Below are 23,932 nucleotides of genomic sequence, written 5' to 3' on the forward strand. Positions count from 1 at the left end.
AATTTACATTGCATTTGATTGGCAATGGGAAAAACATTGTTAAATCTTCAGAAGAGAGAGACAATGAAGTCCGTGTTCTGTGTTTTCGAATAGGAATTTGGTGGGTGGGTTTAAGGACAATTAGGGGAGAGATTATTTTGTTTTGAGGTAATTGACATGGTGAGGGTCTTAGGATAGCAAAGTGGGAAGGAAAAGGGAACATGACTCCAGAGGTTTTTCTTACCAAGGTAGAATTTCCTGAATGTAATCACAGACTGGACAGATTTTAAAGAAAAAGGAAGAGCTATACGTCTTCAAAATTTGAAGGCGTGATGACACAGAGAATGGTGATACCATTGAAGAAAAGAGAAAATTGCAAACTGAGTGGAGCAACAGGGAATAGATATGAATCTGATTGATTTATATACTTAGGGGTTTATTTACAATTTGTCTTCTTACAAAAATTTATTTTTGGTGGCTCATATGAATGTATGTGTTTCCGTACCATAAGCATATATTTCTCATTAATCCTTTCAAAAATGCTGTAAAAGATATTTGTATCTCCATTGTGCAGATGAGGCTCAGAGAAAATAGGTAATTTTCTCACATTGCAAAGCAGGGATTTACATGTACTTTTAACTCGTAAACCAGTGATTTAGCCCCTGAGCTATACTTTCTCCCTGAGAGGTGACAGTGGCATTTTGAAGAGGAAATACTCTAAAGCCATTTGAAAAGGGGAACCGAAGAAAGAGCATGATAAAAATATTACTTGCATGTTTATTACACTTTATAACAGGAAGTACAGGGGGCAGAGAAAGGTTCCTGACTTTTACTGAGCAAGTATGTATCCTAGATATATCTCCTCTTTGGAGCTTTTGAGATACACTATCTCATTTAGTTTTGCAACAGCCCTAGGAATAGGTACCATTATTGTTCCCTTTAAAAATGAAAAAAAAAAAAAAAAAAAAAAAAAAAAAACCAAATGACGCTTAGGAAAGTTAAGGTTACTTGCCCAAGCTTACTAGGAGACTCTATAGTGATGAAGAGGAAGGGCTTTAGGGTCAAATGGATTTGAATTTTACTTCTTAAGCCTTTGGGTTCCTTATTTATAAAATGGGATTGAAATAATGATATCACAGTTGAAGGTAATTTTATGAGAATTTATGTTATTTATTGCAAACATAGGGTAAGCGCCTAATAAATAACCATTATTACTGTTGTTTTACAGCAAAGTCATAAATAGAGCCCATCAATTTTTCTTCTCTATCCACTAGTTTTTCCATTGTACAGTAGTAGTCTCCTGAAAGACAGTGAGTGAAGCCAAGAATTTAGAAGAAATCACAGATAGAGAAATCTTGAAAAGAAGATAGATTTAATACTCAGTCATTTAAAAAAAATGTGCACATGACTTTAAGAAATCAAACAATGTAACATGATAGTATTGAAAAGTAAGTCTCCAACCACTCTTGGTATCAATCTCCTAATTTTACTTCCTAGAGACAATTAACAGTGTAGTTTTTATGTTTGCTTCTGTAAATATTTTTGCATATACGAACATACACATAAAAATGCCCATTTTGCACATTGAGAGCATAATAGGCACAATGTTCTGTTCTTTGATGCTATTACCTTTCATGTAATTAACCTGGAGTTTTTCTTTCTCCTGTAGAGCAATAGACTGACAGATTGTGAATGAAAACTTGCACTATGGAGAGTTATGTTAGTGTTTTAATAAGACAGGAACCCAGACATAAATGTAGGAAGTTTAACATCAGCATCTCGTGGCCTTTAAGTCAAATTGGACAGCCATTCAAAGCTTTATAAATGCTAACTGCTTCTCCTGACTTCAGAAGCAAACAAAAAATCATTATTCAAATGGGAAATTAAGATGATCATCAGAAGTACAGAAAGGATGTCCTTTTTTAAAGCCAGCACATCTAAGGGAGTGTCTGGGACCTGGTTTCTTAATTCAGGATGGAGCCTGCTGCTACTCTTTAAATGTTCACATCCTTACTTCCTGACTTCCTTCTATAACACAGCCCGCTTCACAACACTATGACTTTACATGTCAGAGTGGGTTAGGAGGAGCTGAGTCTTAAAAATTTCAAAAGATGCCAAGGTCTAGAAACCACTCTAACAGGGGAAAATTAGACCCTGCTTGCTTTTGGGAAAATTTGTTTTCCAGTCAGACACTTGTCAAGGTTAAAGGGATTCACAGTCCCTCGGTTTGAATTGGAAGCAGTTGGGAGCCCTTAAGCTGAATGAGTAGACTGGAAGTCCCACTTAGAACGAGCCTTTATATTTTTGTTCTGTGGCTTGGTCAGGGAAGGGATATGCACTCGGGGAGAAAAAGACCTGGATTCTAGTTGGTGTTTTTCTCCTAGCTGACTAGGGAATTCGGGACAAGTTACTAAGAGCTTTCTAGTCCTTAGTTTTCTCATTCGGAAAAGGAAAATTTAAAATTAGAGATTCTATTTCTAAGGCATCATATATTTCATTTTCTTAGTAAAAGTAAAATTGTTAATAGAAAGTGTATATATATGTATATGTGTGTGTGTGTGTGTGTGTGTGTATATATATATATATTCCCTTAAAGAATACTCGTAAGAAAAAGGTAAAGTTAAAACTACCCAAATAATTTAATTCCTGGTTGCCCAGTAACCATTCAATTTCTCTGCAGTCAGGCAAGAACCACATTCCCGCCTTGAGACAAGATTTAGGCCTTTCCAAACTTACCCTCAGGCTCTGTTCCAAGTTTATTTGTAAGTTAGTTGCTTACAACTTGGAATAAAATGTGTTGTAAATGGTGGTTAGGTCCCTTAGTCACAGAATCTTAGTTAACCCTCAGAGTGCCTGATACACTGCACCACGTAAACAGAAAGCAGCTGTATGTTTCTATGGGAACAAAAAACTTTTGTAGGAAAAGTGGTAGCAACTCATACTGCAGGTGTTGATTATTCAGCAGGCTTCTCTAGATAAGGAGGACTGGGAACTTCATCATTATTGGTCTGGTTGCATTCCTGGTCACTCCCTCATCCCATTGACTGGTCAGTTTCCCTCCCTGTGGTCCTTGTGCAAGGGTTTCTGCCTCACCCCATACCCTCTGCTTCTTGCCCTATATCATGGTTCTTCTGAGGGTACTACTGCCCGTTCACCCTTGTGCTAATTAGGATTACACACACACTGGGCAAGGAAAGACATTTCTTCTGTAGCAGAGAAGCAGGGAAGGCCATCAGAGGCTTTGAGTGTCAGAAAGATTTGGTCTTGAATGCAGGCCCTGGGATGCAACCATAGGGAAGTTACCAAACATCTATGAGCCTCATCTTATCTTTAACGAAACTGATAATGCAGAACTCAGGGCCTTGTAAGAACTCAATGGTATCAGGTACATACGACGTTTGCCCTTGAGTGCTCAGTGAACGTTGGTATTCCTTCTGTCATCGGCCCATCACTTCCATTTTTCTCTTTGGCGCTACAAGGAATCGTTGGATACAAAAAGAGCTGAAGTAAGAGTCACCTATGTCTTAGGAAAAAAAGGGCTACTTTAGGTCTATCCTCGAGTAGTTTTGTCCAGGATTCTGAGGAGAATAAAAGCTGGGTCAGATCCAGTGTGTTGAAAAGAAAGCTGAGGTGAGAAGTAAGAGAAACAGAGAGGCAGAGAAAGGGGGAATGAGTTCTGCTTGCTGTGAAATAGGAGGCATTCCAAAAGACAGGGAATCCCTGGTCATTGTCACTGAAAGGAGAAAGAAGGAAAACTCACTCCTGTGACTTCAGGGCCATCCATGAGGTGGGCAGAGGAACTCGGAGTCTGCCCGAGTCTTGGATTGAACCCTCAAATTGGCAAAGCTTTATGTCAAGCAACTCCCAAATGCAACATAGTTTTGAGGTGATAAAGAAGAGTCTTCGAGGCTGGGCACAATTGCTCACGCCTGTAATCTCAGCACTTTGGGAGGCCAAGGCAGGCAGATCAGTTGAAGTCAGGAGTTTGAGACCAGCCTGACCAGCATGGTGAAACCCCATCTCTACTAAAAATATGAAAATTAGCTGGGCGTGGTGGTGTGCACCTGTAATCCCAGCTACTGGGAGGCTGAGGCACAAGAATCACTTGAACCCAGGAGGCAGAGGCTGCAGTGAGCCGAGATCACGCCACTACATTCCAGCCTGGGTGAGAGAGCGAGGCTCTGGCTCAAAAAATAAAAAAAATAAAAACAAAAGAATATTTTCCCGGGAGTACTGGTAATATTGTTTCTAGATTCAAATGTATTGTCCAGATGCACAGAGGGTAAACAGGAACCCTTCAGGTATCCTTTATTAAAAGCGCCTTAGTCTGCGTCAGAGGGCCGGGCAGTCCATTATCTAATGAAAAGCTCCTACCATTGATTTATCATAACTGCAGCTGCCAAGTGATTGTTTTAAAAAAAGAATGATTTGCATATTAGTGTCTTCAGCAGGGTCTCATCATTAGTATCTAATCTCCAGAAAAGTTAACACATGACAGTGAAAACATTCTCCGTCACATGCTTCCGCATGCATGGGCAATTTGAGTCATACCACCTGTTCCCCTCTTCTGTTATATTAGAGTATACAAAAAGCAGAGATATGCATAGTTTACTATGGTCCTAGATCCTTAAATATCTTGAATTGTTTTCTATCTTGGACTAATTATTCATGCATAAAGATGCAACAGATTCTCTTCTTGCACCTCTCCAACAGCAACAACAAAAGCCAAACAATGCATCTTTCCTAATGAGGTGAAAGCATGTGTACAAGCCTAAGGCAGAAATGTTGCAAAAAAGTGTTTTGCAAGAAGGTCAATTTGCTTTTCCCATGGTAACTAAGGTTAGCTTTCTACTGTGGTTCATTTTGGCATCCTTTTTATTCATGATGGTTATTAGAGGGCGTGGATATTGGGCGTGTATTGATGTTGGGGACCTGAGAAATGGAAAGAGGCAGATGGAAGCTGCAAATCATTTTCAATAAGAACCTAAAATTTTTACTGTTAGATAAAGGGTAGATACGAATCTTAATTTGACTTTCAAAACGTGTGATTAGTTGAAGTTACCAAAACTATTTTTTTAAATAGCATTTATATTAAGAGCTATAAACAGAGGAAATTTTGCACTAGAGATGAAGTTATGAACATCTCGTTAACTCTAAAGAGTTAATGAAAAACTAGTTAATTATATGTGTTCATTTATAGGTTGACACGTGAATTTCCAGAGAAGTAACTTGTATGCTTTAAAATTCCAATCCTTATTTTACATCTGGGCAGAATCAGTCTTGTGAACATCCTATTGAAAACAAACGGCTAAACACTTTGTGGACTCTGTCTAGAAGAGTGCCTTACCCATATAAGCCCTCTATTATAAAAGTGTTTTAAACATTAAATTAGCTGTCAAGCTGTTCTGCATCAGTGGCACCACCTGGTAGCAAGGATGGAGAACTCTGCCACCCAAGACCTCTTTACTGCTAACTTCATTTCTCCACCCCAAGGAGGAATGCAGGGGTGGACAATGCTCCCTATTTAGTCCTTCTGCATTTTGTTGCTTACAGTTCCATTCACATGTCAGTTAGAGATGACTTTGGTTGCAGTTAATAAAATATCTGACCAATTGTATCTTAAACACATAGGAGTTGATATTTTTTGTATAACAAGCAATCTGGAGGCAGGTAGCTGAGAGCTATGGAAGAGGTCTGTGATGCCATCAGACCTGGGCCACGGTTTATTCTGCTGTACCATTTTCAATGAGTGACTTTTGTCCTGATGTCTCCAAGATGACTACTGCTTCTCAGGCAGGAAGAAAGAGAAAGGACGTTCACCCTCAGAGTCTCTTTGTCTTTCCGTTTGGGGAGGGAAATCCTTTCTTGCAGATACCTTCTCAAGCATTGGCCAAAACTGTCCACACAGCTTCCCGTGGCTGGATTAGGAAATTGAGATCCTCCAGCCTTTGTAGTAGAGAAAGACCAAGGAGAAAGAATTTGGGAAGGGGTGTTGAGTGAACCAACATACGGTTATCTGCCACAATTAAATACAGCGGATTCACCTTCTAATAAGCATTCTTTTTGGACCATTTATTTGCTTTCTCCCTTTGTCCCAATTCCTTTATTCCTTAGGAAAGTCTTGATATCTTTGTTAGGTGTGTTTCAAAAAAGAAGCTCCAGCTCAGGTTGTAAGGAGTAAGCAAAAATAATAATTCTAGTGATTCACCCATAGAAGTGGAAAATTATAATATTTGAAGAAAAATTAGATGTAAAGTTAATGTCATCAACAGCTTAAACCTGGTAAAAGCAAGGAAGTTCCTTTCATAATCTAATTTTATTCCAAATACATTTATTGAGCACCATCATTTATTGCCCTACATGCCAAGGATAAGTGAGCACAACATAATCTCTTCAGAAGTCTGCATTTTTCTCATCCATTTTCCCTCAAGTATAAGAATGAAAAATAAAGCTATTTCTAATTGGTTACATCAATCATTTCTATCCGTATTGCTATAGATTTTATTTTTATTGTATATTGGGTATTTAAACTAACTTTAAGTCTTTGTGGGCTTAGAAATTACTGTTTCATAAATAACATGGCTTATATAGGAAGTTTTCAATGCCATCAACCTGAAAAATGTTCACTGGAATACTGCTTATATCATCTTGGAAACTACCTTTGCGGTTGACATATAAACTGCACGACGGTCTATTTTCATTATATGTTTGTGTATCTACATAAGCATGCTCATGATAATGATTGTCTATACTTGATCAAACTTTAGTCAGACTCCTGAACCTTCTCCCAGGCCCACCTGTGCACTTCTTTGTAAAATCCAGCTGTTGTGAGAATCCTGCTAAATCAGTTTAGCAAGAACCACCTCTCTCTTATATATCTGATCATTTTCCGTGTCTGATCAGGTTCCTCATCCTCCACCATCCCCCACGTGACATCTGATCACCCTGGCTGGTCTTCACCAAGACTCCTGTAAAGTTCTTTAGCTAGACTCCCCCATACCCCCATGCTTTCTCTTAGTAATTTTCCATCCACCAAACCCCACCTTGCTCCTTGGCTATCAATTCCCACTTGTCCATGCTGTATTCAGAGTTGAGCCCAGTTCTATACTGAGGTCTCTTTCCCACTATTGCAATATTCCTGAATAAAATCTGCTGTTACCACTTTACTGTCCATCTCTGGTTTTTTCTTTGACACTCACATAACCAGAGTTTTGTATGTGTATATTGCTTGACACACACAAATACCCGGGATATGTGTACTGATTTTTTACAGGATGAATAATCTTTTTGTTTTCCCCAATATTTTAGAAACCTGAATATTTAACCCCTGAGCTTAGTACACAGTTAGGCATATAATAGGTGCTTAAGTAAGTGTCAATTGATGATTTTAAATGCAGAAGTAGTTGTCACTTAATGAAATAGAGTCAGGAGACTCATTATGGATTTTGGCCTGTCCTCCTATCTGTTTTTATACTGCAACAGTAAGTGTATTAAGGCAATATTTTTGGCAGCACAATCATTTAGTTTGAATGCATTAGTAAGAGGTGGAGTCCAAAGAATTAATAGCTGGAAAGTTTTGGGAAAACCCAGTAACAACTGTTTCCATAGAGTAATTTGAGTGACAGCCAGGTAATAGCTACTTATTGGAGGGACTCCACAGTCAGAGCCTTGACAAGAACCTGAAAAAGAGTGTAACTGAAGGGTAAATGTAAAGCTTTTGGGAGAATAAGGGAGTGGTCAGGCTGAGGCAAAGATCTAAAAAGAAATGCCTCCTGGGGCCAAGCTGGTAGTTTGAATGACTGAAGGTGACTGGGTGGGAAGTGGGGCAACCTGAAAAGCTTCTGTTAGGGCTAACAGAGCCTCCGTTGCAGCTGACTGTTCTATGAGAATGTGGGTCTCTTAATGTCAGGTCTTCAGGTTCTTCCAGAGAAGCAAGATAACGGGAAATCACCAGATTTTTAACTAATGGCATATCATTCAACAATTTCAAAAACCATTATGTGAGCCCAAACCGACCAACCAATCAAACACACACACACACACACACACACACACACACACACACAAAGAGTCTGCAGACTAAATTCAACCAGTTTGTGACCTCTGCTCTGTGGTTACCAGAGAAGTAATTGAAATGGAGTTTTGGGAGAAAGATCATATGTTGAAATCTTGGGAGATAAGGGCAGATAAATAAGTAAGCCGAGACTGTACGGCCAAGGTAGAAAAGGTAGCACTTAGGAAAATTGAGTTAAGACTTTTTAAAACAGGAAAGGGCAAAAGATAAGGTTAAAGCAGATGAGGAAATTTACTGTTATTTATTTTCATCATTAAAATACGTTTTCCAGAGATATTTCAGCTGTAAGAGAGAGTGATAAATTCAAAATAGGTAACGTCAACCATATTATGAAGAGTATGTTTTTGCAATCCAAAAAAGCTAAGGCACAACATTAAAAAAAAATCTGTGAATTTAGCTTTACAATGGTATAAAAATTAAGTCACATCTGATCATTTTTAGTGTCTTTTATAACAAAGAGGAAAATGTAATTAAACTGGATCTGCCCTGGAGAATCTGGGATGTGTGTTCACTTATGAAGAGAGACTGTTAAGATTGGTTAATTAATGAGGTTGAGAATAGAGTTGAAGGAGATTGGGGTAAATGCATAAGTTTGTGTCATACTGAGAGTTCTGTAAGTAGTTGAGTTACCCATGTTGTGATTGAGAAAAACAGGAGAGCAGCAACTGACGGTTCTGAGCCAAAGAAAGAATAGTATTGTTTATTCCAGCAGCCAGAGTGGCCTGTGTGACTGTAAGTCGCTTGTCAAGAGGGGGACTGCAAGGAAATTGATTTGATTTGGAGTAGTTGTAACTGCAGCATGAAGAAGATGATACATGAGGATAATAATTGAGGACCAATTTAATGGCTGCATACCTTGCTGAAGTTGAAGTTCCTTCTGGAGATAAAGGTGGCAAATAAGAAAGTGCTTAGGTAGAAGAGCTTTTTTAAATGAGTTAACAGAAAACAACAGACTAAATATGGAATTGAGGAGTAGGAAGTGAAGTTAAGGATTTACTTTCCTTCAGGATGTGGCACTGGTATGTAATCCCTCTGTTTCCAGTGCCTTCTCCCACTTCCAAATTTCACTGCTCTTCATGCGCCCTGGTGTGTGGTGCAGCTTGGCGATTAAGCCTCCAGCCTTCTGTCAGGGTGAAGCAGCAGGTGGCTGAGATGCTTAGCTCCAAGTGGGGGAGGTGTTTAGAGCTCTAAAGACTTGCAACCAGTCCTTGTATTTTCAGCCACATTTCAGTCTTCAGAGGAACCTGGAGCCTTTCATTTCTGAGACTTCTTGGCTACATAAATTGGCATGCTGCTTGTTAGTTCCTCCCACTCCTGCCCCAATCTCCTTGTCTCCCCAGCAGCATTAATTGAGCTTGGGATTTCTCTGGTCTCCTAAGTTGGTTACCAGCAGGTCATTTTCTAAGTCACCAAAATACTGGAGCTCTGATCTGTTCTCGTCTCCTCTCCTGTTTTGTTAATTTTCTTTTGGGCAAATGCCATTTTTTTATTCCTTTTCTATCATCCTAGTAGAGTGTCAGGGATAAAGAGAGACAGATGAGTCTGCTCCATCTGCTGTGTTTAACTAGAAGTCCCAACACCCAAAATCCTTCACACGACGTGCAGGGCTCTGCAGTGGGCCTCCCCCTGCCTACCTGTCAGGCCTTATCCGTGCCCACTCTTCCTCCTTCCTCTCTGAGATTTCAGTGATATTGGCCTTCTAAGGATTCTTAAAGCCCCACATTCTTCTCTGCTTCACTTCAGAGCTTTTTTTTTTTTTTAAAAAAAAAAAAAGTATTATAATTTTTTTTACATGTGCTGACCTATTACCCTGCTGTGTTCTTATAAGCCTGGCAAGCTCCCATCATCCTTCAAGTCTTTGCTTCAATGTCACCTTCTCCAAGAAGCCTCTCTGACCTATGGTTCCCTGTGCATACAGTCTCATCACTTCCTGTGTGTTTCCTTCACCATTTTACCACAGTACATATGAATATTTGTTTGCTTGTTTGTTTGAGATGGAGGATTGCTCTTGTTGCCCAGGCTAGAGTGCAACAGTGCAATCTCGGCTCACTGCAGCCTCCACCTCCCAGGTTCAAGTGATTCTCCTGCCTCAGCCTCCCAAGTAGTAGCTGGGATTACAGGTGCCTGCCGCCACACCCAGCAAATTTTTTGTATTTTTAGTAGAGACGGGATTTCGCCATGTTGGCCAGGCTGCTCTCGAACTCCTGGCCTCAGGTGATCTGCCTGCCGTGGCCTCCCAAAGGCTGAGATTACAGGCGTGAGCCACTGTGCCTGGCCTACATATGAATATTTGATTATTATCCATCTCCTTCTTTACACTGCAAACTCAATAAAGGCAGAGATTTATTTTGGTTACCAGTGTGTTCCATGTTCTTGGCTTAGAGTACATGCTCAATAAATATTGAAAGGATAGATGAAAGGATTATGGATAGATAAATGGGTTTTAAAAGTTATAAAACAGTTCTGCCTAAAGAGTCTTTTTAAATCATTAGTATTATTTCAAATACATATTTAAATACACATATATGTTAGAAATATATAACATATGTATTTAAATATGTCATTTGTACTATTTTAAATGTATTTAAAATGGTATATATTAAAAGAATACTAATGATTTTTAAAAGATTAGGCAAAACTGCTTTGTAGCTTTTTAGAAGGCATTCATTTATCCTTATGGATCCATAATTATTATGGATTGTATATTTTATATATAATAAAAGTTATGGGAATTGGAGCTCCGATCCTTCCGCTCTTGAAGCTTGATGTAAAGGAACATGGCACAGTGGTGCCTATATGAGTCAGCCCTCCATTATCTGGGGGAGAATTCAGGCCCCAGAAATGGTACTTAAGATACACAGTTCTCCCCCAAAAAACTTTACGTCGGCCGTTTGTTACAGAAACTGCTTTCTCAACAAACCTTTTACCAGAGTAGCTAACAATGAGCAAAACTAATTTGAATTTCAACTCTGCCATTATTATAGTGTTGCTAAGAAGTAGTGAGATTCTGCTGAGGAAGGCCAAGCAAGAGGAGGGAGCCAGAAATGCCTTAAACAGTCCACAGCCAGGATTTTGTGCTATCGTTTATTTCACAGTTGAACTTCTCAATATTTTTGGTTCATAACCTTTTTCTCTTTTCCTCAATTCTGAGTCTTCCACATTTGTCCCATACTAGGTACTTTATTGCTTCTCTCCTTCTCTCCCCCCACCCCCACCCCCGCCCGAGATGGAGTCTTGCTCTGTCGCCAAGGCTGAAGTGCAGTGGTACGATCTCAGCTCAGTACAGCCTCCACCTCCTGGGTTCAAGCAATTATCCTGCTTCAGCCTCCTGAGTAGCTAGGATTACAGGTGTGCACCACCACGCCCGGCTAATTTTTTTGTATTTTTAGTAGAGACGGGGTTTCACCATATTGGCCAGGCTGATCTCGAACTTCTGACCTCATGATCCACCCGCCTCGGCCTCCAAAAGTGCTGGGATTACAGGCATGAGCCACCGCACCTGGCCCTCTCCTTCATTTCTTAGAAGAATTTCAGAAAGTCATTGGTGACAAATAAGTAAAACCGTTTCGCATCTGGAAACATAACTTGATAGTAATTATAAATTCATAGACTGTACTTTCTGTACTTCATCCAAATATGAATGCATAATTCCTGTTTATCTGTGTATAGGTTTATTTTCCCCCCATTTATGTAAAGCTCTATGTTGATGATGAGGTTTTTACGAGTTTAGATTTTAAGAGGCCTCAAATATATCTTAAAAAATTACAGACCAAGTATGGTGTGTTAGTGTTTCTCTTCTCTCAGCTAATTCTTTAAAGCTATGTTCCAGAATTTCTGGTCTGTTCTTGAAGAGCTCCCAATAATTCTAGACTTCTGAAGCCTGGATATTTTGGCTTAATTTGCTTTCAAGACAGACTTGATTTAAATTACTCAATTTATCTCAAGTCTCATTAAGATCCATGGTTCTTGTCTGTTCTAGTGAGTTTGAGCTGGCAAGAATAATACTTGTCATGTGAAAAGTCCGTTAGAATCCTTTGGAGGAGTGAGACTGGAAAATTGGAGACATATTATTATATTTTAAAATATGCCACCTTTCTATAATAGGAGTATGTGGGGAGACTGCCTTGTTTTGGCTTCTTGGGAAAATTTGGAAAATTAGTAAAATAGGCAGGCAGTAGTAGTTTAATGCATATTGTATGCCAAACACTGAATTTAGAACAATACTCCCCCAAAAGCATATGTGCTCTAAATTTTATTTTTCACTTATCACCTGGGAGATTTGGATGAAATTTCTTCTGGGAAATAAGAGTTGGTATGAAGAAACAAAGCCACTATACCAATTTATGTGTTGGAATAATCATTAGCCATACAGCTCTTTCCACTCATAAAGTTAATGAGGTCATTATTATTCTTTCTAGCTAATAGATAGGCATATTGAAACCTTAGGCCTTTCCAAAAAGTCTCCACAAGCCATTGGAAAGATAGACTAAAACACTCCTTCTTTTAAATTCTAGACCTCAGTTCAGTCAGAGATAGTAGGATTTTTATAGTATTATTAAAAGACAGAAACCAGCTATAAAATTGAAATGAAGGGACTTACTGTTTTCTTTCTGTAATATCTTTGGAATGCTTCCATGGCTTTAAAATGCTGATGTGTTTCTCGCTATTTTTTCAAAAGCATGTAACATGTAGATTTGTGACGCAAACTTGATCAGTTCCTCTTTCCTGGTGAATTTTGACACCTGCTACTTTTACACAGAGTAAAAGTGAAAGCCATAAAACAGAAATACTTACCAAAGTCAAGAAAAATGCATAGAGTAAACAAAGGGGCAAGAGAAGCCTATTACTTATTTCATGTTTCAAAATAAAAGATGAATGGGCTGTCACTTCAGTAGTTGGAAATTCAACTTGAGAAGGTAGGTGGTTTGATGTTTGCCCTTGTTCCTTACGTTTCTAGATTTCTTTATTTATAGGCTAGAACCAGCCCTAGATAAAATAATACAAGTTATGAAGAGAAATGTACAGTTCAGCATTTTTACCCTTCTGAAGTGCGCTTTCTCCCAGCTGCCATGGAAACATGGCGTAACTGGTTTCTTGGATAGTCTCACTCCTCTTGACTTCCGGCTGTGAGAGCTAGTGAGCTCATTACAACTTGGATCAGAGTCCTGGAAAGTCAGCTCCCAGGGAAAGTGGAGGCCAGTCTCTCATGGGGCACGGGAATAGGGGGCTTCAGCTTTATTAAACTGCATACATACTTTCACTACACAGTCATCCCAACTTTTAGCTCAGGACAGTGTCACATTGTTCACAGCTGTATTGCGTCTTGAGGTTTCTGTGTGCATCCTACACACTTTCGTAAGGCAGGGACTTATCTCTTCCAGCTGTAAGCCAGAGGGAGTGGTGCTGCAGACTCCTAGCAACACATGCGGACTCAAACAACACAGGCAGTTAACTCTCTTGAGTAGTAGAATTTTAGGGCACCAGAACTCCGTCGCAGTTCACTGGCAGTTACCAGATATACATTTATATGGCTTCGGTAGCACTGTGATGGAAACTAAACATTTTCCCTGCTACTTTCTTCTGGTATGCCTGAATCACTGTTTGAGAATGGATTGGACTTTGGTGCATAGAAAACTGGTGGCAGAAGGCTTATTCACTGCAGTGGGTTGGGGGTAGGCTGAAAAGATGTCAGGGAGGATTAACTAGAGGCAGAATGTGTCATAGTTAGAAGTATTTAGAAGGAAGGAAAGTTTGAACTGCTTTAGGGAAACTGAGAGCACTGCTAGAGCAGGAACCTTCCAGATGCTTGTCTCTGATACTATTCCACACTAATATTCATGCCCTGAAAGAACCAGATCATTCTTGCCTCTCCTACTTGGATCTCTAGCTACTGGAATTTGCCAATTCTTGATATGAACTCTAAGATTTGGATGGAGCTTGTGACCTCATTTAGACCATTTGTTCTGAATGCTGGATAGAATCAGGAAAATAGGAAAAGAGGGTAGAATTGGGGTCATAAGAGAGGAATTGTTCTATGAAAGAAGAAAGATGATAGGAAACTAGGCACATGAGTTAAGAGGCAGTGGAGAAGGAGGATTAGAAAGGGAAAAAAGAAGAGAAACTTTGTGCCAGTATCTTCTACAAGATGTTTGGCTGGCACAAAACTAACACTCAATACTTTTGTATAAGTGAAGGAATGAAAGAAAATTTGGGATTGGATGCTTATCCCTTGGAAACTGCTACAGGCTAGTGTTAACGGGAAAGGGATCTGTATTTGACCAAAGTGCATTTCCACGTCTCTACATTGCTTTTTATAAAGAGCCAAAGGGACTCAATTATCAGTGTGTGTAAGGGAGCTCCACACTAGCAAGTATAGGAAAAATTCGATGGTACTGGTGAAGGATGTTGTACCAATCTGGAGGGGAGGACAGGAATTGGTTTCTCACGGATTAATGCCACAAGACAACTCATACCATGAGTTGGCTGAGACCACTTTAAAAAGCAAGCAATGATGACTGGGCAAAAGAGACAAAGGAAGAACCACATCTTTTAGGGGAGAGAGAAAGAAGGACAATTAAAGGGACCCAACTAGATCAAGTTCTACTCACCAAAGGACAGTCTCCAGGCAACCGTTAATTATCTTCAAGAAGCAATCGGTATATATAGCGTTTCAAGATACTCCAACATGCTTTAAATTTATTGAATACCTTTTATTGGTGTTCCTCATAAACAAGAGACTCACAGATATATCCCAGAGGGGAGATTTTGGTGTAATTGACTATAGTAGTTATTAAATAATCTATTAATAAAAGCCCACAAAATGGAAGATAGAAAGAAAAAAGACAACACAGGTTGGTGTACAGAATTTATACTTGAAGTTTAACAACATGGAACAAGAAACTTTATTAAAATTTGCATTTAAATCATTTCCAAATGAATCACCAGAGGCTCTTAGTAAAATATTGATTCTGTTTCCCAGATCTGGGTAGGGCCTGAGATTCTGCATTTCTCATAAGCTCCAAGCAGATACTAATGCTATTCTTCCTCAAATCACACTTTAACTAACAAGGACCCACATAGGTTCTCTGTAATAGGTGTTGGTAGTCATCCGTGGTTAGATGTAGGTGAGGACTGCCCTCTTAACCACCACTCGGCTGCCACGTTATGATGAAAGCAAGTCTCAGAACAAGTTCTGTCACTTATGAGCATTTATTAGCCAGTGGGTACAAAACAATCTTACAGCCTGTGCCAGAGACACAGTGAAGTCACAGTTCCGTCTTTTGGGGTGCTGGGTGTGAGAGGCTCACAGTCTGCACAGGCCACGGTCCTCTATTAGAGTGGTTCTCAAAGTGTGGTCCCTGGACCAGCAGCATCAGCATCACCTGGAAACTTGCTAGAAATTCAGATTCCCAGGCCCTCCCCAGACCTACTGAATTAGAAAATCTGGAGGTGGGGTCTGGGAAATCTGCATCTTTAAACTATCCACTCCAGGTGATTCTGATGTTTGCTCAAGTTTGAGAACCATTGTTCTAGCAGCAGGATTCCCTCAACTGTCTAATTGAATTCTGACAACTAAGAATCCAGTGAACCACAGCTGGACATTTTGGAATTCAGCCTAGGGCACCATTTCTAAAGATGGAGAACCTACTGGATTCTTCTTAAACTCAATGTCAAGGCAGGGAATGTTTCTAAATGTTTTTCAACAATCCTCATATTTTACAAACCACTAATATCACTAACACAAGCCCGTCTAACATTAATTAGGATAATTAATGAAACCCCTGGTATAATAAGAGCTAAATATATAACAGTCACTTACAGTGGCTGCTTCTGGCTTGAGGCTTTTTGATTAATTTCTGGCCAACCACCCTTGGAGTTCATTCCTGATTAAGGCAACTGACCACCTCTACAATGTAGCTTAAGCTAACACACACATACATCATAGCATACTGTTCATGTGAGTGTTTTTAAAGACTCTTAAAATTTACCTTTTGAGGGCATAATTTAAACACTACAACATGTTTCCATTTTAAGTGTACTTGTTGGGTTTTGACACATACATACATACACTTGTGCAACCACCGTGCCAATCAAGATATAACATTTCGATCACCTAGAAAACACCCTTGTGTACCTTTGAGGTCAGTTACCTACTCCCACCACACCCCAGGCTACCATCTGGCATAGTAGCTGAGTTTTGCCTGTTCTAGAAGTTGATATAAATGAAATCAAACAGTATGTACTGTTTTGTGCCTGGCTTCTTTTACCAGCTTAATGTTTTTCAGATCAGTTCACATTGTTGCATTATCAGTAGTTAGTTCCTTTATTATTATTATTATACTTTAAGTTCTAGGGTACATGTGCATAACGTGCAGGTTTGTTACATACGTATACTTGTGCCATGTTGGTGTGCTTTTTATTGCACAGTAGTATCCCATTGAATGACTTTACCACAATTTGTTTATCCATTACCTTATTGGTTGGTTTCCAGTTTTTGACTATTATGAATAAAGCTGCTATGGACATTCATGTACACATCTTTTTGTGGACATACATTTTTATTCTGTACAAATATCTGGGAAAAGAATATTTGGGTCATAACATACATGTATGTTTAATTTCATAAAAAACTGCCTCACTGGTTTCCCAAAGTTGATGTACATTCCCAAAAAGCAGTGTCTGAGATTTCCAGTCGCTCCATATCCTCACCAACATTTGGTATTCCAGTCTTTTAAACAAAATTGTATGCTGAATAGTTTAAATTATAAACATCGTTTTCTTTCCCCTAGTTTAAATTCAGGCTTTTATGTTTGGTCTCTGCAATGGCTATAAAGCTGAAAATGTTGACCCAAGTGACTTGGATATGGATTGAATTATTGCCCTTTCCTAACACCTTGTTAGAATTGGTTTCGTAGGTGCCATTTGATTATGGCAGTTAGTCATGTATGTCAGTGTACTTTTTCTTTCTTTCTTTCGTTTATTGATTCATTCAGTTGGTCAATCGGCCCATGACCTGTATTAAAACAGCTTTTTCAGAGAGGAGTTGCATATTAAGTTGCTGGGAAAAATGACAGAAGTAGGTGACAGAGTTCTTGTCTTCAAGGAGCTTTTTGGAGCTGGGTTCCTGAAATAAATGTAGCCCAGTATCTATCAAGGCTTGTGCAGACTTGAGTAAGAACATCATCTAAATATAGCTTCCTGCTAGGTGACGTGAGTCAGGGCTTGATAGACTGGTGACTGCAGAAACCACAGTAACATATATTGTTGTTATTCTATGCTGAACATTAGAATGATTGTACCATAGAATATAGAGCCAAATGTTTATTTTAATTCTAATTATATTTTTAAATACATATCACACACATAGACACATATGTTGTATAAAAAATACCCAAAATGTTAACAGCGCCTATTTGAAAGATTTATATAAACTTTTTTTTTGTAGAGATGGGATCTCACTATGTTGCCCAAGCTAGTCTCAATCTCCTGGCCTCAAGCACTCCTCCCACCTTGGCCATTCAAAGTGTTGGGATTATAGGCATGAGCCACTGAGTCCAGCCAATTGTGCCTATTTTTGAGTTTATGGGCTTGTAGATGATTTCTTTGAAAAAAAAAAATATATATATATATATATATATAAAATGTCTAAGTTACCCAAAGTGAGCATGTGTAACTTCTACAGTCAGAAAAAATGTTATATTGCCACTTGATTGTTTAAGGTCTTAGAGCTATTTAAATAATGTATTTCTTGTTCTCTTTGATCTTGTGCAGCAAAAATTCACTACAGTAGATCCAGATTACTTTCCAGAAAAAAATAATGCCTGTCCATCTCTTTCCTCTTGGAAACAGGACTACATGAATGCCCTTCAGGCTATACCACTGTAGTCTTCACAGAACTTAGCCTTCCTGATTGTCAAAGGGCAAAAGGAATTATTTTTTCTTTTCCCACATTAACAGAATTTTCACCTCCGAAAGCTTGGTGCATACACACAATATTTTTTCTAGGCTATTTTTGTGGTGGTTGTAGTTATTGGCAACTCACTGTGGGGGGTGGGGAGTTGTCTATGTTTTCTGATGGAATAACAAATGATCTTTGTTTTCCCCCTTTTCAGCTGACCTGAATAATGTCAGGTTCTCAGCTTATAGGACTGCCATGAAACTCCGAAGACTGCAGAAGGCCCTTTGCTGTAAGTATTGGCCAGTACTTGAAGAGCTTGATACTGTCTTTGCTTAGAATAAAAAGTAGGTTGGGTACATTTTTACTTAGGGGAGAAATAGCTGTCACAATTCCTGTTACAACATAGAATTCATTCTTTAATGCATCCTTGGCCTGGAGTTTGCCTAGAATGTTTTGTTTTATTTTTAGAATCATTCCTGTCACCATTCCTCAGCTACTGATGTTGAATTAGGATATTGATAATTTTTATTTTCCAACTACTGGCATTGGCATCCATAATTCCCTTTGTGAAACTTGCACTATCTCTCCTTGTTCTACCTTTGTTTTTTTTTTATTTTTACAAAATGTACTTAGTATTAGAAGACTGTGACTATCTGATCCAAACCAAAGTTCATAGACGTGTGTGGTTTATTAGCTTGAATGCCAACGTGCAGATGAATGATGTGGTAGAGGAAAAATGACACTCCTTTTTTATCATACATCTGTGGAAAAATCCTGAAATGTTACACAGCTCTATCATGTCATCAGATAGTTTGTGTATAACTCTACTATTGTCCGAGGGTCTGTGTGCATTGATGACATGCCCATGAAACAGGCAGTTTCCTTTTTTTTTTTTTTTTTTTTTGAGACAGAGTCTTGCTCTATTGCCCAGGCTGGAGTGCAGTGGAGTGGCACAGTGTGGGCTCACTGCAACCTCCACCTCCCGGGTTCAAGTGATTCTCCTGCCTCAGCCTCCCAAGTAGCTGGAATTACAGGCATGCACCACCATGCCTGGCTAATTTTTGTATTTTTTAGTAGAGACGAGGTTTCACCATGTTGGTCAGGCTGGTCTCAAACTCCTGACCTCAGGTGATTCACCTGCCTCAGCCAATCCCAAAGTGCTGGGATTACAGGCATGAGCCACTGCGCCCGGCCCAACAGGCACAGTTTCTACTCTGATGGAACTTACAGTCTAACAAGGGATAACCAGGATGTTCATAAAATTTGTAGACTTAAGCAAATATATGTATAATGTATTAAGAATGTCTACATTTGGTTAAAAAAAAAAAAGTGATTTTGTCTCTATTTCCAAGACCATGTATTTCAATGTCATATATTTAGTTGTGCAACAGTGGGATAATGGAGTACTATGTGAACAGCTAACTGTGTGGAATGAGATTCAGAGAATGTTTGTTTGAAGAGGTGATGTCTAAGCTAGGTAAGTCTAGAAGAGTAAGCGGCTCTCCCTCTAGGAAGAGTGTTCTAGTCAGAAAGAAGAGCATGTACCGAAGGGCCCAGAGAAAGCATGACACATTCAGGAACTGAAAATATGTCAGTATGGCCAAAGCACAGAATTCCAGGGGGAAGATGTATTGTGAAATAATAGGCTGGAGAGAGAAGCAGGAAGCAGATTGTGCAAGGTTTTTAAAACCCAAGTTAAGGAATTTAGAGGTCAGGAGATTTGGCCTGGGAGTGATATAATCAGATTGTCACTTAGAAAGATGATTCTTGCTGTGGAACACAGTATGGATTGGTGTGACAGGAGAGAAACCTGTCGCAGTAATCTAAACCAGCAATGTTGTGACTTGAATTAGCAGAGTAGTAATGGAGATAAGTGGAGAGAATTTAGAAATATTCAGGAAGTGGATTTGACAGGCCTCAATGATTCATTTGATGTGGTACAAGGGTGTCCAATCTTTTGACTTTTCCGGGCCACACTGGAAGAAGAATTGTCTTGGGCCACGCATAAAATACACTAACACTAGCGGTAGCTGATGAGCTAAAAAAAAATATCGAAAAAAAAAAATCTCATAATGTTTTAGGAAAGTTTACTAGTTCATTTGGGTCTCATTCAAAGCCGTCCTGGGCCGCATGTGGCCCACAGGCCACAGGTTGGACAAGCTTGATGTGGTGGGTGAAAGGGAGTCAAGGAAGACACTTAGGTGCTTGGCTTGGAGTATCAGGTGAATGGGGACTTGTCTGGTAAGGTTAGACACGGAGCTGTGGTGCTCAGGAGAAATATACAAACAATATTTAGGGATCATGAGCCTGTAGGTGCTGCTTGTAACCATGGAGAGGATTGGATAGCTCCAGGAAAGTGTAGAGTGAGAAGGGAAGTTATTTAGGACACAGGATAAGCAACCTACAGAAGGGACTGCAAAGGAATGGCCAGCAGGAAAGAAGGAAAATTCCAAGAGGTTATGATGCCACATACTCCATGGGAAGAAAGAAAGAACCCGTCATCAGGGCAGATGTTGCTGGGATGTCAGGATAAAGTTGTGGAAAGTGCCCATTGGATTTAGCAACAGGAAGGTCCCTAGTAACTTTGGTGAGATTTTAGAGGCATAGTGGAAGTGGTGTGGTGAGTTCAAAAGTGAACCAAAAGTGGGGAATTAGAGATGGTATGAATGAATCTTGGAGAAATTTACTTATGAAGGGGAGAAGAGTGGGGTGGTAGCTAGTTGGAGGGGGCTGAAGAGTTAATGGAAATGTGTGTACAGTCAAGTGTTGCTTAACAATGGGGATATGTTCTAAGAAATGTGTTGTTAGGCAATTTTGTTGTTGTGTCAATATAAGAGTGCACTACACAAGCCTAGATGGTATAGCCTAGTACACACCTAGGCTGTATGGGATAGCCTATAGCTCCTAGGCTGTACACCTGTACAGCATGTGACTGTTCCGAATACTGTAGGCAGTTGTAACACAATAGTAAGTATTGTATATCTAAACATAATTTAACATAGAAAAGATACAGTAAAAATATAGTATAATCTCATGGGCTCGCTGTCATATGGGCAGTCCATTGTTGACTGAGATGTCATTATGTGGCACAATATGTGTATATAAATATGTGCCTGTGTGTATATATGTGTGTATGTGTGTGTGTATATATATATATATATGTACAGTTGATCCTTGAACAACATGGGTTTGAACTGCTTGGGTCAACTTAAGTGGATTTTTTTTCAATCAAATGCAGGCCAAAAATATAATATTCCTGGGAATGTATTTATATCAGTATGAGAAGACAGGGTGAGATTACAATTATTGGCCCAAGAGGAGATGATAAATAACGTGAGTTCTCAGAAAATATGGGCAGGTAATCCAGAGCCCAAGGGAGGGAAGAGATACCTCTCTCGTCCACTGTAATGGGTGGGGTCGAGGGAAGGATATGGGCAGGTCCACGTAACTAAGAAACCAGGTAGCAGCAAGGTGAGGGATGTCTTACTATAAAAGCTTCCGTTTTTTGGTATTTCGATTTTCCTGCAATGCAGTTAACAGCAGGAGATGATGAAATTGGGCTTATCTTTGTGGAGAATAAGGGAGATGGCAGTTGAAAACCAGCTCTGTGAACCCAGAGGCGGCTGAGTGTTTCACGGTAGCACCAGTCTGCAGGGGTGTGGTATTCCCCAGGCACACTTAGCAGTTAAGAGCCAGATGCTTTGTCCTGGGGTAGGCAGAGAACAGCTGGGCAAGAGAAGTGAGGATTTGGGCAAAAGAGTGATTAAAAATGATACTGACAAGTCCCTGTTGGGTAGGAGAAGCTGTGAATGCATATGGAAACTGGTAATTAGGAGGTAGAGGGATGAAAAGGCTAACTCTTCAGGGAGGTAGGGGAAGAAATAGTAAAGGAACTGAAGGTCAAGAAGTTGTGGTTAGAGAGAATCATAGATGAACATTATTTCGAAGGTGGAACAGTTTCAGGTGATCAGATCTAGGGTATGGCTATTTGAGTAGGTGGCAGAGGTAGAGTGGATGTGAATTTCCATGGAGGTGAAATAGCAGGTTAAGGAACTGAGAGGCTAGAGTGATGCATGAGTCCCCCGTGCCAATGTTGAAATCATGCAGAATTGTAGCGAAAACTGGGCAAAAGAGAAGGACCATGAACCCTGGCTGCCAGGTCTTCAGAAATAAAGGGGTTCGACTAGAGGATCTGCAGAGGCTAGCAATGAGATAGTCAAGGAGTCACCTGGCATATGGTTCTTACACGGAGATAGAGAAGAAATGCCTTAGAAGTAGAATTATTTGGAAAGAGAGACTAGGCCTCTTCCCTTCATCTTGGTATCCCCAATGCTTGGCACAAAACCTGGCACACAGCAGGGTTCAATATGTTTTCATGAAATGAATGCATGAATGAAAGTAAACCAAAGCTTCCATCTCCTTGTAGCCTGAAGTTAGCATTTTTCAGCTATATAGCTGCCAAGTTTAACTGGCGTTTAAAGGGCTTTCCAGGTCGAGGATTTCCTTAGGGCCTGTTAATGCATCACAGCTGGGAAAAAGTCGTTTGGGATGGGATTGAGTCAGGGGGCTGAATAGAGAAAGTTGCCTTGCCTCTTTCTCTTCTCCTGCCCCTGCCCCTGCCCCTGCCCCTGCCCCTGCCCCATCCCAGAGCTACTGTTTCCCTTTAATAAAGGAGTAATTAGGCACTGGGTCATTATGAAGTGCTATAGAATATTCCTGTGAGATCCTAAAAGTTCAAAAGATAACCAGTTGTTCCAGTTTATACTAGGAAAAAAAAAAAAAAAAAAAAAAAAAAAAAAAAACAGAAATAGACCAGATGGAAAACCTTATAACGACTGTTCCTTTCTATAATGTCCATTTTCACCCTGGATTTAGGCACTATTCGATTTTCCTGTTCAAAAAATAATTCCATTCACATATGTGTTTTATTGTCTGTCATTTCAACTTACAATTTCCAATAAACATTGGGAAAATGGGGGAATTTAATAATATACAAAATTTTGTCCATTTGAGGTGATAACCTTGTAATAAAGGTAAGCTCTGAATGTAGAATCGTTTCTTTAAATTTTCACTTTTAAATCAATTTGAAATTCTCTGCATTTCCTTTCTGAGCTTGGCTTTTCTAATATGTGAAAAAAATTCAAGTATGCCAAAATTAAGGTGTATTTCTCTAAATTAAGTATGTAATTCTCATTAATGCTAGGAGGGTGCCATATATAGTAAGACTATAGAACGAAGAGTTCACCCAATCCTTTTATTGAAAATATGTGTGGTCACATTACTTGCTTTCAATATATGATTTAAGAATTTTCTCTTAATTTTATATTTGCTCAGATTTAGCTCCCAGGCTTTTGTCATTTCTAAGCCTGCAAAGCCATGATAGAGAGCTATTGTCTGTGGTACAGGCAAATAAAACTTGCCCTGGCTAGCTTTCCCTACCAAAGGCCGCTTCTACCAACTCTGACTTTAAGGAAAATTAATGATGTTATCTCAGTGATTTCCTGATGCCAATGAAGAGTCTGAATTACAGATGCCTTGGAAATATGCACTTCCACCTCTATTAAGCACTTGATCTTATTTTTTTTTCACTTCCCTATCAATGTTTCCATATTGCAGAAAGCCAAATAACACAATTGTATCCACTATAGAGAATTCACTATTTAAGTGGAGAGCATCACCGCTGGCCTATAATGTCCCCAGTTTGTAATCAGTTAAATGTAGCATGACTCCTTACTGCCTCTCAACACATTGTGAATGAAAATTAAACTTGATAGAAAAGCAGGGACAAAGACAAAATCTTGGGAAGAAGGATTTATAAACTGTTTCATATAGCTGATACCCCATTGAAAGTTATGAAGAAGGTAATTTAGGCATTTTCTTTCTTCCTTTGCAGTTCTGATGACATTCCATAGGTGTGTGGCTTCTAAAATTTAAAAGATAGCCAACTTGTAAGAGCAGAAATAAAAATGCACTTAACAAAC

At 39.4% G+C, this 23,932-nt stretch overlaps 1 protein-coding gene across 1 annotated transcript in view; it reads left to right on the forward strand.

The window, feature by feature from the left end:
* The window catches only part of DMD (dystrophin), a 2,292,995-nt gene that overhangs the window by 2,169,662 nt on the left and 99,401 nt on the right, over window positions 1-23,932 (forward strand). Inside the window, 1 exon segment of the mRNA XM_026451980.1 lies at window positions 18,166-18,240. Coding sequence (XP_026307765.1) covers window positions 18,166-18,240 — 75 coding nt within the window.

The sequence above is a fragment of the Piliocolobus tephrosceles genome, chromosome 12, assembly GCF_002776525.5.
Source record: "Piliocolobus tephrosceles isolate RC106 chromosome 12, ASM277652v3, whole genome shotgun sequence".
Taxonomy (NCBI): Eukaryota; Metazoa; Chordata; class Mammalia; order Primates; family Cercopithecidae; genus Piliocolobus; species Piliocolobus tephrosceles.